The sequence below is a fragment of the Mobula hypostoma genome, chromosome 3 (genome assembly GCF_963921235.1).
Source record: "Mobula hypostoma chromosome 3, sMobHyp1.1, whole genome shotgun sequence".
NCBI classification, from domain to species: domain Eukaryota; kingdom Metazoa; phylum Chordata; class Chondrichthyes; order Myliobatiformes; family Myliobatidae; genus Mobula; species Mobula hypostoma.
The window spans coordinates 156384787-156399873 of NC_086099.1; the positions used below are offsets into that span (position 1 = coordinate 156384787).

Sequence of the window (15087 nt, forward strand, 5' to 3'; positions counted from 1 at the left end):
CCATAAAATTCAGTAGCAAATAAAGGGTGAATAAAACTACAGCTATGTAGTTTCCTGCACCACCCAGTGACCCTGTGATCTCTGTCTCTGAGGCTGACATCGGGCTGTCTTTCAAGAGGGCGAATCCTCAAGGGTGAGGTGGCTGAGCCCAATAGAGTACCTGGTAGGGCTCTGAAAACCTGTGCCACCCAACTGGCGGAGACGTTCAAAGACATTTGCAATCTCTCCTCGCTACAGTCATAAGTTCCCTTTCTCAGAAGGGAAAGGGTGAGCAATTTCAAATTCCTGGGTGTCAATATCTCTGTATTCAAGCATATGGAAAAGGAAAGCAGATATAAAATATCTAACCTGGACCCAACATATTGATGCAGCTACAAAGAAGGTACAACACTAGCTATATTCCATAAGGAATTTGAGAAATTTTGGTATGTCTCCAAAAACACTTGAGAATGTCTACAGATGTACTGTGGAGAGCATTCTAACTTGCTGCATCACTGTCTGGTGGGGGCAGGGGCTACTGTAGAGGATCAAAGTAAGTTGCAGAGAGTTGTAAAAATAGTCAGCTCTATCATGAGCATTAGCCTCCATGGTATCCAAGATATCTTCAAGGGGCAATACCTCAAAAAGGCAGAGTCCATCATTAAGGACTCCATCACACCGGACATGCCCTGTCCTCATTGCTACCATCAGGAATGAGGTACAGAAGCATGGAGGTACAGGAGCCTGAAGACACACACTCAACGATTCAGAAACAGCTTCTTTTCCTCTGCCATCTGGTTTCAAAATGGACATCGAACCTATGAGCACTACCTCACTACAGTTTTTATTTCTATTTTTACGCTACTTATTTAATTTACCTATTTAATATATATCATATGCTTTCTATAGTCCATCTTTTAAAAAATATTATGTACTGCAATGTACTGCTACCTCAAAGTCAACAAATTCCATGACACATAATAAACCTGATTCTGATTCTAAAAGGTACAGTAAAACTGAAACTGAATTTCAAAACTGAAATTCAAATCGTGGAAAGGTATACAAAATGAGAGGATGGAAGTTCTTAAGGATTCAAATTTATTATTGAAGAGAAGCAAAACAGTGTTTTGAGTGTAAAAGCAATGTTTTTTTTCCAGGAGAATTTGTCCTGAAATGACAAACAGCTTTGTCAATCAATCCTTTTTTTTTGGCCTCCACTGACTGTTGAAAGCTGCAGGTCCTCCAAGCAGATATCCTTGTAAAGGAAATGTGCAAGATTCAGCAAATCACAGATTTTTTTTTAAAACTTTGATCAGCTGGTACTGTATGAGGCATCTTCATGTGCTTTCCACATACTGTAAATATTGCTTCATAATTTCAATTGCCACCTTAATTTGACCTGACCACATTTGTGCTTGTGCATTTGAGGAGGCTGACTGGAACAATAAATTCAAAGATCACTGAGTCTTTGATCCTCCATGGTTCAGCCCTTCACAAATTGTGCATTCAAGCATATGAAAAAGGAAGGCAGATATAAAATAACAATTTGAGTGCTACCTTAAAATCTAGCTGTGGCTTGCATGAATATCTCATTTATTTTATCTTATTTAGAGATACACCACAGAATAAGCCCTCCACCCTCCCAGCCCTTTAGCAACAACCCCTGATTTAACCTTATCCCAATCACGAGACAAATTACAATGACTCAGTAACTTACTAATTTTTGGATTGAGGGACGAAACCAGAGAACGTGGAGAAAAACCCACGCACTCCACAGGGAGGACATACATACTCCTTGCGGATGATATAGAATTGAACTTGGAATTCCAATGCCCCGATCTATAATAGCATTGTACTAACTGCTACACTACTGTGGCCCCCAAGGAATAGGTATGTACGATATTTAGCATACATTCCACAAAGATGAAGTAGAAACATTTTTGTTTCCTTCAAGGAATTTCATTAGGGTTGGGTAAACAATATGGCCTTGTTTCTCCATATTGAGTGCATATGGGCTGATATTCCTAGGACTTAGTGGAGATACAGCATTTTTTTAATATATTTAATAACATTCTTAATTTTTCCACTATCTGCCTGGTAACTTCTTCCCACATACAGAATTTGAAATACTGGTATTACTGTATCTTCCTGCAATGTTGTCTCTCTCCTCCAACAAATTTCCTGTGTGGGACACCCAAATATAACTTGCCTTTTGTAATTAGGACTGAGGATATTGGACTTCGAGATAATTCTGATGCATGTTTGCTTAACCATCCAGTGGATTTGGATTTTTTTAAGAGACAGCTTTGGTAGCATCTTTCCAGTGTCATAAGTGAGTCATCATTGACATGGAATTTGACCTCCAGATACTTGCACAACAAGCATTGTCTGCATACTGCAGGTCAACCAGCGCGGTCAGGGTGACCTCGGTCCAGTAGTGTAGTTACTGCAGCTTGAAGAGTCTCCCAATAGTTCTGAAGATTAATTTCACTCCACAAAAAATTTGTTGAAGGAGAGAGACAATGTAGCAAAAAGATATAGTATATCAGAAAAAACATCAGGCTTCTATGCAGCCTTGTTTGATACTGATCTGTAGTAGATAGGTTGGTGAGGATCATTGCTTGCATATCATTATGAAGCAAATTTGGAATGAAGCATTTTGCCTGTTGGAGGTAATAGTGGAGAATTCTGCGATGACTTTTCCTGCGGATGATGTTTGCTAGATCTCTTTGTAGTTAAAAAGCAGAGGAAATGCTTTAATGATGGCACTCAGATTCTGAGCCCATGTGTTGGAAAACATAGTCCAACATAGAGGAGTAGGAGGTCAACACTTCTCAGACTACCTCTGTGCCATGCCAGCATGCAAATTCTGGTGACTGTGGGGTCTGCGGTCTGCATTTCTCACATTGGTTTTTGAATTTATGGACCCTGAGTAGCAACACATGTCCTAATCTTGAAGGATAGCCTAAGACTAAAGACATGAATAAAAATCAAAAATGTCTCTCTCAGCTAAGCTACAGGTGGACTCAGTTACACTGGGGACTCTGAAAAATATCAATTCTGAAAGCCTGATCCCTAAATACAGTACTTCTAAGGATGATGGATGTATCTGCCAGCTCTTCAGAGCAACATCTCAGCATCCTATTTTATGCAAGAATGCAAACAAATCTGTAGGCAGACTGATAATCGAACATTATCTCAGTACTAATGTGGATAATATATGGTAAAACATTCAATGTGTTAGTTCTTTAGATTGTCAATGACTGACCTTGTCTGCTTAATGGTGTGGATGGGCATTGGAAAGCATTTATCATGAATATAGCAAGGACTTTCTTACACTGAGCTGGCCTGAAGAATTGCCAAGCCACAGGCACAAGTACAGTTCTGGCATCAAGTAGGAAAATGCTACCAAATTATGTTTGTGACCTAGAAGGTCCAAGGTCAGGTGTGCTTCATGCATACACAGAATAAATAACTAGTCTGCCATGATTTGCAGATGCTCTGCACTAGCTTTGTAATCCTTCCAATGTTTTCTTAATCAGATTTATAAATTATCTGAGGATTTCTTATCAAATTTGCAAATTTTCTGGATGTGAATATGTTAGTTGAGTGCCAGCATGAACTGCAGTGCCCATCTGTACAAAATCCAATAGCCATTCATGGGTTTCAGGCAAAAAAAAAAGTTTGCTGTTTGTTCCTGTTTGTAGAACCCCAGTCCATGATTGTATCAGATTCCAGGCTAAATAATCTGCTGTCTTGCATTCTGACCTGCTTTCTGGCAACCTGTACAATAACTCAACACACAAATGTGCAATACTAGGCTGCTTTTAAGGCTCAGGAAAGATAACTTAGTCATGGAGTGAACCAAGTGTAGTTCTGACTCCTGAGTGTCTTTTGTCTTGTACTGAATAGACCAAAGGAAAGCCTTCTGAGGCTAGTTTTCCTTCATTTGATTTGAGAGTGCACATTTGTTGAGCTAATGACACCCATGGAACTTCAGCTGCAAAGGTTTTTATTACAAAAGCTTATTTCTCCATTTAATTCAGTCTTGCTTGTACATAATCTAAAGGACAGAAGTTAAAAACAACTTTTTTCATGTCTTCCAGAAAGTACGTCTGACATTGGTTACTGAAAAAAAATCAATGAAAGTTAAGTAGTTACCATTGTAATATAAAAGAGGGAAAGAGACCTGAGCATCTATTTAAAATTTCATACCTTTCTTAAACGTGCTGCACCAGTTCCAGACTGAATTGCCTTCAATAATGCAGTTCGTGCATCTTCTTGATTAAGAATAGATGTGGTTGAAAACTTCCCAGTTTTTGTAAAATCTGAAGCCAGTGGAGGTGGTGGAGGAGGAGGGGAAGAAGATTGTGGTTCTGGTTGTCTTGTTTGAAAATATTCTTTTGTTGATGTAGAAGATGCAACATTTTTTGAGTCCTGTATTTCTTTAGAAGCTGTGAAAGTTGTCTGTCAAAACAGCAATTTGTTTTTACCAAAAATATGAATTATATGAAAAATTGCAACATTTCTAGTAATGCAAGTAAAACTACTGCCCATATAAATGACTTTGTCATGCCAATTATTACTTTGTCAATTATTTAATGTCCCTCATTACCCAGGGCATGCCTTCTTCTCATCACTACCATCAGGGAGGAGGCACAGGAGCCTGAAAACACACACTCAATGTTTTAGGAACAGATTCTTTCCCTTCTAAATGGACCATAAATCCATAAACACAATCTCACTTTATGCTCTCATATTTCTTGCCATAAATTTTCTTTACATATTGCACTGCCCTGCAGCCGCAAAGCTACCTATGCTATGATAATAACCTGGCATTTAAAGTTGCTGACTCTCTCCACCACCAATTCCCGAATGTAGACTGGCACATATTCGCCTCTTTAAGTCAATAATCAGCTCTTTAGTTTTGTTAATGTCGAGCAAGAGGTTGTTACTGGGGCACCACTTGGTGCCCTACCTCACTCTGGTAAGCTGACTCATCACAGCCTGTGATTCATCCAACAACAGCAGTGTCGCTGGTGAATTTGACAATGGTATTTGAACTGTGCTTAGCCACATTCATGTGTACAGTATATAGAGTGGAGCAGGTAGCTAAGCAAGCAATTTTGTGGTGCCCCCATGTTGATTAGTGTTGAGGAGATGTTCCAATCCTCACTGATTGAGGTCGGCCAATGAGGAAGTTGTGTATCCAGTTGAAGATGGAGCTACAGAGGTCTAGGTCTTGTAACGTGAGGGTGAGTTTAGATGGGATGATTGTGTTGAAGACTGAGCAGTAGTTGATTAACAGCAGTCTGACGTAAAGAATTCCTGTTGTCCAGATGGTCCAGAGCACGGTGAAGAGCCAGAGAAATCACATCTACTGTTGACTTGTTGCAGATCCAGATAATTTCTGAGACAGAAGTTCAACTGTGTTAGATCCAATATCTCAAAGCACTTTATCGTGGTTGACATAAATGCTGCTGGCCGCCAGTCATTGAGGCAGGTCATCACACTCTTCTTGGGCACCAGTACAATAGATGCCTTCATGGAGAAGATGGGAACCTTAGACTGTAGAAGCAAGAGGTTGAATATGTCAATAAATACTATTCCCAGTTGATCCGCTCAGCTCTTTAGTCCTCTGCCAGGTATACCATCTGGACCAGATGCCTTTCGTGCATTCATCCTCTTTAAGGATGCCTGGACATCAACCTCAGAGATTGAAATGACAGGTTGGGGTGTTTCTGTAGGTGTGTCATCGTTCTCCCTATGAAAACTTACATAAAAGACAGTAAGCGCAACTGGGAGGTGATGGGTTGCTGCCACTTGTGCCAACTCATTTTTGCCTTGAGGTAAGTTATATTGTGCAAGCTCTGTTCATGAAAACCTGAGACATTGCAGTTTATTTATTAATAACATTTAACAGAATTCCTGCAATGTTGTTAAACATTCTCTTGTTTCTCTGTTAAACAAGAGAAAATCTGCAAATGTCGGAAATGCAAGCAACACCCACAAAATACTCGAGGAACTCAGCAGGTCAGGCAGCAACTACGGGAAAAGAGTACAGTTGATGTTTCAGGCTGATCCCCTTCATCAATGCTTACTTGGTGTCGAAAGCAAAACAGAGCACTGGTGACAAAGTAGAACAACTTTCATGTATGTGGTATCTTTCATGACCTTGTATTGTGGCAACCAGGGTATATTAACTTGAATTTCACTGGCTTCCAGCAGAACATCAGGTGTTCCTATTTTATGCGCTTCATCAAAAGAAACAATTATTCCCCACTTTCTTCAGAGAAAGAGGTGAGAATGACAAATGATCCACATTTTAATTTTTTCAGTTTCTGATTTTCAATACTGAACTTCTTGTGTCTCTTTAAATTTTGAGTTTTATTGACAATACTCAGTCGTCTCCTGCTTTTGGGTAATTTTATTTGCGTTGGTTAGTCTCATCTTCATTTCTATACTTCCCCTTTTTCTATTTTGTTAAAAGTGTCAAAATCTTTTATAACCTGAATTATATTCCATGTTTCAAATAATGACAGTTACACAGTTCCATGATAGATGATACTCCATACAACAGTTCCATCACTCCCATTTCCTTTTAACCTTATTTTCATAATTAAGTTTTTCAGATAATTTGGACTATTTATATTTGTGTTCTTTTGGAACTCAATCTTTTCCAGTGTTTTTATGCAATGACAGTTATAATTTTATAATGGTTTCATAATTTTGTAAAAGGACGTACATATTCCTAATGAATTTTTCTACCCATTATTAGTGTTGCTCTTGAAATTATGTTGTGACAGAAGCGATAAAATGCTCTACGTGGTCCTTTGAAACATTTTTTCAAACTGTTTAGAACCATTCAATTTAAAATAAATTCATTCCTCTACTGCATATAAATATGGATACATGATTAAGCATTTGTACTTATCTAATGCAAAGATATCCACACTTCTATCAGATCAAAATATTCTAATTACAGTTTGAAAATTTGTCATAATACATATAACAGTACAGCACAGGAGGCCCATGAAGTCTGTGCTAACCATGACGATCAACAGCCACATGCGTCACTGAAACATGTAGCACAGAAACAGGCTCTTTGTATTATCAAGTCTATGCTCCCCCATTAAGCATCCACTTACACTAATATTAATTTCACTTGCCAAACTAATTCCAGCTGCCTGCAAAGACCCACTTCCCTCTGTTCCCTGACTGTTCACATGTCTGTCTGAATCTACTTAAGGTATCCGATTCCACCATTTCCACTGGTTGCACATTTCAGGTACCATCTGTGTAACAAAATCTTGCCTCATAATTCACCTTTAAATTTGCCCCCTCACACCTCTAACCTATGTCCGATAGTATTTGACATTTCCACCCTGGGAAAGTGATTTGGTCTATCTACCCTATCACTTACTATATACTTCTGACAGGTTGCCCCAGAGACTCCAGCAACAAAAACAATACAAGCTGTTGTCCCATTAAAGAACAATTTTCTAAACAACACTCTCCCTTCTTGGCAACAACCTGGTAAAGCTCTTCTACATTCTCTTTAAAGCTTCCACATCCTTTACGTAATGCACAGTGACCAGAACTGCACATTGCTCGATGTAAAGCCTTTCGAATCCAAAAGAAGTGATCAGAAATGTATTGAACCGGATCCTTATTTGCACTGGTGTAGCTTATTCCCTCCTATGCTAAGGTGTTCAAAGTTTGATGCTTCTCTGGTTCTCAAGTGTCAATAGTAAGGACAATATTTTTCAGTAAGGAATTGTAAGGACTACTGAGAAAAACAATCTGCTTGTCTATATGCAAAATGACTTTTTTTTACAAGCGGTGATCTGGCCTGACAATAGCAGTTATGAGCAAAGATACCTTGCCCTGCTTTTCAATCTTTGTCCATTCAAATGCAACAACAGATAAGGATAAGTTCAATACCAACAATTCTATGGCAAATCCCTCATAATGTCCACCTCATGTGTCATTTTCCATGCCTGTGCACTGCAACATGGAACTCAGAGTTAAGCTTGTTGCCTCATCTGAATTTCTGGTCCACCACTGGATTCACCTGTCAAATCCAGTTTTGGAACACAGATGTTCTGAACAAAGGGGAAGAGGCTCTTCAACTATAATCCCCTCAAGGCTGATGTTGAACATGCTGGAGTGAGCAGTGTGGCCATTTAAAGCTGAGTTATAGGATTCAGAGCTGCAGCCTGGGTAGCATATTGAATGCAGGTCATTACTGGGGAATAGATGACAATGCAGTGACAGACATCCTAGCTCCCAGTCTCTTTCTTGCTGTGTCAAAAATGGGTCAAATTTTTTTACCAACCAGAATGCAGTCCTGCACCCTATTTGGTTTAAAGGAACACTTTAGGCCATCCCACAGATTTCAATTTTGCGCAATAATTTTCCTATCCTTCCTACAGTCTTACTACACACGCATCTACCTGCATACCAACTGCCCCATCTTCTGTCCTATCAGTACTGTTTCCAACCTCCTGCCAAATTAGTTTAAACCTTCCCCAACAAGCTCTAGCAGAACTGCCAGCAGGGATATTGCTCCCGTTTGAGTTCAGGTGTAAAAAGTCCTTTTTTTTAAACAGGTCATACTTTTCCCAGAAGAGATACAAATTATCCAGAAATCTGAAATCCTGTTCCCTGCACCAATTCGTCAGCCACACATTCATCTGTCAAATCATCTTGGCTTGCCCAATACCAGCCTTCCAAGGCAATATCTCAAATCCAAATCTAGAAAGTATTTGCAATTCCGTGATGCGAGAGAATCAGTGAGGGGCAGGTTCTCAACACAGCGGTCTTGGCCCGAAACATCGACTGTTTACTCTTTCCCAAAGATGCAGCCTGGCCTGCTGAGTTCCTCCAGCATCTTGTGTGTGTTATAAGGACAGGAGTTTGCACCAGACTCCTAGAACTCAGGTTTCCACCTGATCAAAGGGAAGAGGGTGTTTGTACTAGGTTCTCTGTACAAGAGTGCTGTCAGCAATGCATTTTTATCTGATGATGTAATGACCCATTTTAGTTCTGATTCCATTGCATCTTCTTCCCGGGAACATGTCTTGAAATGTTTAGTGACGTAGCAGTAAAACCATGAGCTAAAGATCATCAATGCAACTCAGGAGCTGGACCTCAAACCGCAGTAGCAGAGCCTTCCATCTGATACGTTTAAAAGTGCAACAGCAGGAAACAGCATGGGGTAACTTTGAGTGGCAGGCTGGACTGAATATATTCTAGCTTAATTACGTATTGGTTCATAGAAGGAAACAACAATGTCATCCAGTTAACACCAGAAATCCAGCATTTAACCCAGTTCACCATTCAAATAACTTCCAGCTCTGTTTACCAGCTAATACAAGTACCTCTTCCAGCTATCACCTCCCAGCTTCTTACCTCATCCCTTCTGCCACCCCTCACCTGGTTTCACCTATCACCTGCCAGACTGTATTCCTCCCCTTCCCCCAACATTCTTATTCTGGTTTCTGCCTCCTTCCTTTCCAGTCCCGGTGAAGGGTCTCAGCTCAAAATGTCGACTGTTTATTCCCCTCCATAGATTCTGCCTAACTTTCTGAGCTCCTCCAGCATTTTGTTTGCATTGGTTATTTGTAAATCTGACTCCTTACTCTTCATGGATGTACAACAGTGTCATCAAGACGAGGGAGACATATCTCATAAAATAATTCTTTGATGTTAGTTAGAAATACTAATCTCCTTCAATCTAAGAAAAAATGTTAAACTTAAGTTCTCTAAAAAGGCTCTTTTCTTCAGTTGTCCAAACTGATGGCATTTTAACTCCAGTACATTAACCTAGCTATTTTCTGTTAAATATTGATAAGTTTCCTGTGCTGTCTCAGCAACTTCTATTTTCATTTCTTGTACATGTTATGAACTGTTACCATCACAAAAAGAAGCTTAACTAGTAAGACCACAATATCCTTCTTTACAGTCCAAATTTTTAAAATTAGAAACAACATTTTATCTAACTAAGCTCAGTGGTAGCGTTCTGATTTCTGACTCAAACTCATGGGGAAAAGTCTCACTCCAAAAAGTAAGCATGTAATTATAGCTGTCATATAAGTGCTCTACAAGGAAGGGATCACTGCTGTTGCTCCTGCTTTTCAGATACCAGGGTCTGGCTAATTGCTCCAACAAACAGGTAAGAACCTATGATACAAGCCTAAGTGAAGCAGAAAGAATTCCTGATTATCAACATAATGGAAGACACACCCATCCCAGTCATTCTTCCTCCTCTTTGATTTTTAACTCTAGCTTTTACAAACTCTCCTTTCCTCTCTTATTTGGAGTCTAATAATGCAAGCCTTTAAGGGTGGCTGCCCAGCCACCTCACCAAGATAAAATTCTAAAAGCTGGCAGTATTTTCATAACACCTTCACAGGTTTGCAAGCTGCTACATACCCCTTCACCATTAAATATAGTAAGTACTTGGGTTAGTGTTTTGGTTCAAAGGCCTTTAATCAGAACTGAAAGGTGTTAAATTTGCTAAAGGTGTTAAAGTAGAGAACTGGACGCAGTATGCGTGTGGTGCTCCCGAGGCAGCCTTCTATATATTGGTGAGACCCGATGCAGGCTGGGAGACCGTTTCGTTGAACACCTATGCTCTGTCCGCCAGAGAAAGCAGGATCTCCCAGTGGCCACACATTTTAATTCCACGTCCCATTCCCATTCTGATATGTCTATCCACGACCTCCTCTACTGTCAAGATGAAGCCACATTCAGGTTGGAGGAACAAAACCTTATATTCCGTCTGGGTAGCCTCCAACCTGATGGCATGAACATTGACTTTTCAAACTTCCGTTAATGCCCCACCTCCCCCTCGTACCCCATCCATTATTTATTTATTATTATGATATATATATATTCTTTTCTCTCTCTCTTTTTCTCCCTCTGTCCCTCTCACTATACTCCTTGCCCATTCTCTGGGCTTCCCCCCCTTTTCTTTCTCCCTGGGCCTCCTGTCCCATGATCCTCTCATATCCCTTTTGCCAATCAACTGTCCAGCTCTTGGCTCCATCCTCCCCCTCCTGTCTTCTCCTATCATTTCGGATCTCCCCCTCCCCCTCTCAAATCTCTTACTCACTCTTCCTTCAGTTAGTCCTGACGAAGGGTCTCAGCCTGAAACGTCGACTGTACCGCTTCCTACAGATGCTGCCTGGCCTGCTGCGTTCACCAGCAACTTTGATGTGTGTTGTGTGAAATCCCAGCGTCTGCAGATTCCCTCGTGTTTGCGGTGTTAAAGTTAAACAGCTCTTGAGGCGGTAGGTCATCGTGCATACAGTTTAAGTCAGAAGTTTACATACATCTTAGTCAAATACATTTAAACTCAGTTTATCACAATTCCTGACATTTAATCCTGGAAAACATTCTCTGTCTTAGGTCAGTTGGGATCACTACTTTTATTTTAAGAATGTGAAATCAGAATAATAGTAGAGAGAATGATTTATTTCAGCTTTTATTTCTTTCATCACTTTCCCAATGAGTGAGAAGTTTACATACACTTTGTTAGTATTTGGTAGCATTGCCTTTAAGTTGTTTAACTTTGGTCAAATGTTTTGGATAACCTTCCACAAGCTTCTCACAGTAAGTTGCTGGAATTTTGTTCCATTCCTCCAGACAGAACTGGTGTAACTGAGACAGGTTTGTAGGCCTCCTTGCTCACACACGCTTTTTCAGTTCTGCCCACAAATTTTCTATCGGACTGAGGTCAGAAAATGATGTCAAGTCTGGTTCATCCTTGGGAGCAATTTCCAAATGCCTGAAGGTACTACGTTCATCTGTACAAACAATAGTACGCAAGTATAAACACCATGGGACCATGCAGCTGTCATACTGCTCAGGAAGGAGACACATTCTGTCTCCTAGAGATGAACGTACTTTGGCGCGAAAAGTGCAAATCAATCCCAGAATAACAGCAATGGACCTTGTGAAGATGCTGAAGGAAACAGGTAGACAAGTATCTATATCCACAGTAAAACGAGTCCTGTATCAACATAACCTGAAAGGCTGCTCAGCAAGGAAGAAGCCACTGCTCCAAAACTGCCATAAAAAAGCCAGACTACAGTTTGCTAGTGCACATGAGGACAAAGATCTTACTTTCTGGAGAAATGTCCTCTGGTCTGATGAAACAAAAATTGGACTGTTTGGCCATAATGACCATCGTTACGTTTGGAGGAAAAAGGGTGAGGCTTGCAAGCCAAAGAACACCATCCCAACCGTGAAGCATGGAGGTGGCAGCATCATGTTGTGGGGGTGCTTTGCTGCAGAAGGGACTGGTGCACTTCACAAAATAGATGGCATCATGAGGAAGGAAAATTATGTGGATATATTGAAGCAAAATCTCAAGATATCAGTCAGGAAGTTAAAGCTCGGTCGCAAATGGGTCTTCCAAATGGACAATGACCACAAGTATACCTCCAAAGCTGTGGCAAAATTGCTTAAGGACAACAAAGTCAGGGTATTGGAGCATCACAAAGCCCTGACCTCAATCCGATAGAAAATTTGTGGGCAGAACTGAAAAAGTGTGTGTGAGCAAGGAGGCCTATAAACCTGACTCAGTTACACCAGTTCTGTCCGGAGGAGTGGAACAAAATTCCAGCAACATACTGTGAGAAGCTTGTGGAAGGCTACCCAAAACATTTGACCCAAGTTAAACAATTTAAAAGCAATGCTACCAAATACTAACAATGTGTATGTAAACTTCTGACCCCACTGGGAAACTGATGAAAGAAATAAAAGCTGAAATAAATCATTCTCTCTACTATTATTCTGACATTTCACATTCATAAGATAAAGTAGTGACCCTAACTGACCTAAGACAGAGAATGTTTTCTAGGATTAAATGTCAGAAATTGTGAAAAACTGAGTTTAAATGGATTTGCCTAAGGTGTATGTAAACTTCTGACATCAACTGTACGTATGTGGAGCACGCAGAAGTGAAAATTTGTAAATTTAGTCATGTGGAGAACAGCTGTCATGGCCTAGGAAGGCAGCAATTTAATTTATAACGCAATTACCATCTCTTGACCTACAGCTTATACTTGAACTAAAATATGAAAAATGTTGTGGGCATGATAACATTACTCCTAGTATTCAGGAACAGCTGGTGCCAATGACAGTGCAGATACATAGCTAAAAATAAACAGAACTTGTAAATTCAATCATTTTTTCCAAGGACTACATGGTGTACAGTGGTTCAATGAAAACACTCTTGCTTTGTTATCTTACTGTCTGACTTTCCCAGATTCCCCTGTTTCCATCCAGGGGGTCAGTGTGGACGTGGTGGAGGATTATAAATACCTGGGGATACAAATTGACAATAAACTGGACTGGTCAAAGAACACTGAGGCTGTCTACAAGAAGGGTCAGAGCCGTCTCTATTTCCTGAGGAGACTGAGGTCCTTTAACATTTGCCGGACGATGCTGAGGATGTTCTACGAGTCTGTGGTGGCCAGTGCTATCATGTTTGCTGTTGTGTGCTGGGGCAGCAGGCTGAGGGTGGCAGACACCAACAGAATCAACAAACTCATTCGTAAGGCCAGTGATGTTGTGGGGATGGAACTGGACTCTCTGACGGTGGTGTCTGAAAAGAGGACGCTGTCCAAGTTGCATGCCATCTTGGACAATGTCTCCCATCCACTACATAATGTACTGGGTGGGCACAGGAGTACATTCAGCCAGAGACTCATTCCACCGAGATGCAGCACTGAGCGTCGTAGGAAGTCATTCCTGCCTGTGGCCATCAAACTTTACAACTCCTCCCTTGGAGGGTCAGACATCCTGAGTCAATAGGCTGGTCCTGGACTTATTTCATAATTTACTGGCATAATTTACATATTACTATTTAACTATTTATGGTTCTGTTACTATTTATTATTTATGGAGCAACTGTAACGAAAACCAATTTCCCCCGGGATCAATAAAGTATGACTATGACTATTCTCTTAAGCAATCCAAGGTTCTTAATATTTTTGAATTATGACCCTACCTGAACTAACTTCACAGGTAACAATTCAATACAGGTTTCAACACAAGTAATTAAACTATCAGTCATTCAAAGAATGGCAAGGTGAAATAATTTCTTAATCATGGTTAAGTATATTCACAAGTATATTCTTTGCCTTGGGCATACTTATTTTACAATGCCCACTTTCCACTAATCAAGTTTTTAGAGAGATCTAGTATTTATTTAGCATGTTGAAATTATTTTGGCAGAAAAAGCTCAAATTTTATTTGGCACGAATATTTAAAAAAGTAATTTAAAAACTCACTATGGTCTCAAAATTAAGGCTGGACCACAGTTTAAGTGCAGTCCACCTATACTAACAGACATTCTGGTGTTCATAATCTAGCTGACATATATAACAAGAAATAACAAGACAACATTTAAATAAGCTACCAATTCATAGATTTAGCTTCAAAACAATTTTCTACCTAGGAGATTCAATTTTAATATTTGAATGAAAAGGAATAAATACTTCGATCTTCTTCACTCACAGTTGTTTAAATTATTACTTTTCTGTTGGGCTGGATCTTCCTGTCAATTGGCCCACCATGGAGAATAATTCACCTGAGGCACTCAGCAGCCCACCAACACTTCTTTGACTATATATATAGAGAGAGCCAGTCTTATTGCCCTCATGGTTGTCAACAGGGTTTCAACAGCAAGCTGTGGAACATCCTGATAGGCTTTGGCAGAAGGTAAAAGTGAGGTCAGAAACTTGGTATTTGTTAAATTTCTGAAGCAGTCCACCATTCAAATTATTTCAAACTATTAAAATTGATCAAAGTAATTAACTTACACAAAAATAACATTTAAAATAAATAATCATTGAAACACTGAAGTAAAATAATTCAAAATGAAAATGCCTTCCGCATTCCTTGAGCCAAGACTCCATTCAAATGAATGTGTTCTCTATCACTTTCCAGGTTTGCCTTGGTATAAACCATAGGATATAGGAGCCGAATTAGGACCTTTGGCTCATCGTGCCTACTCTGCCATTTCATCGTGGCTGATCCACTTTTCCTCTCAGTCCCAATCTCATAACTTTCTGCATAAGAGCAGGAAGGAAT

The 15087-nt window shown here is 39.9% G+C and overlaps 1 protein-coding gene across 10 annotated transcripts in view; it reads right to left on the reverse strand.

Annotated features, from left to right (window-relative positions):
* Nucleotides 1-15087, reverse strand: part of cobl (cordon-bleu WH2 repeat protein) — a 294795-nt gene that overhangs the window by 22975 nt on the left and 256733 nt on the right. For all 10 annotated transcript variants that reach the window (XM_063043965.1, XM_063043967.1, XM_063043966.1 and 7 more), the window contains one exon: nt 4195-4446. In XM_063043965.1, the coding sequence (XP_062900035.1) occupies nt 4195-4446 (252 nt within the window). The remainder of the gene's footprint in view (nt 1-4194; nt 4447-15087) is intronic.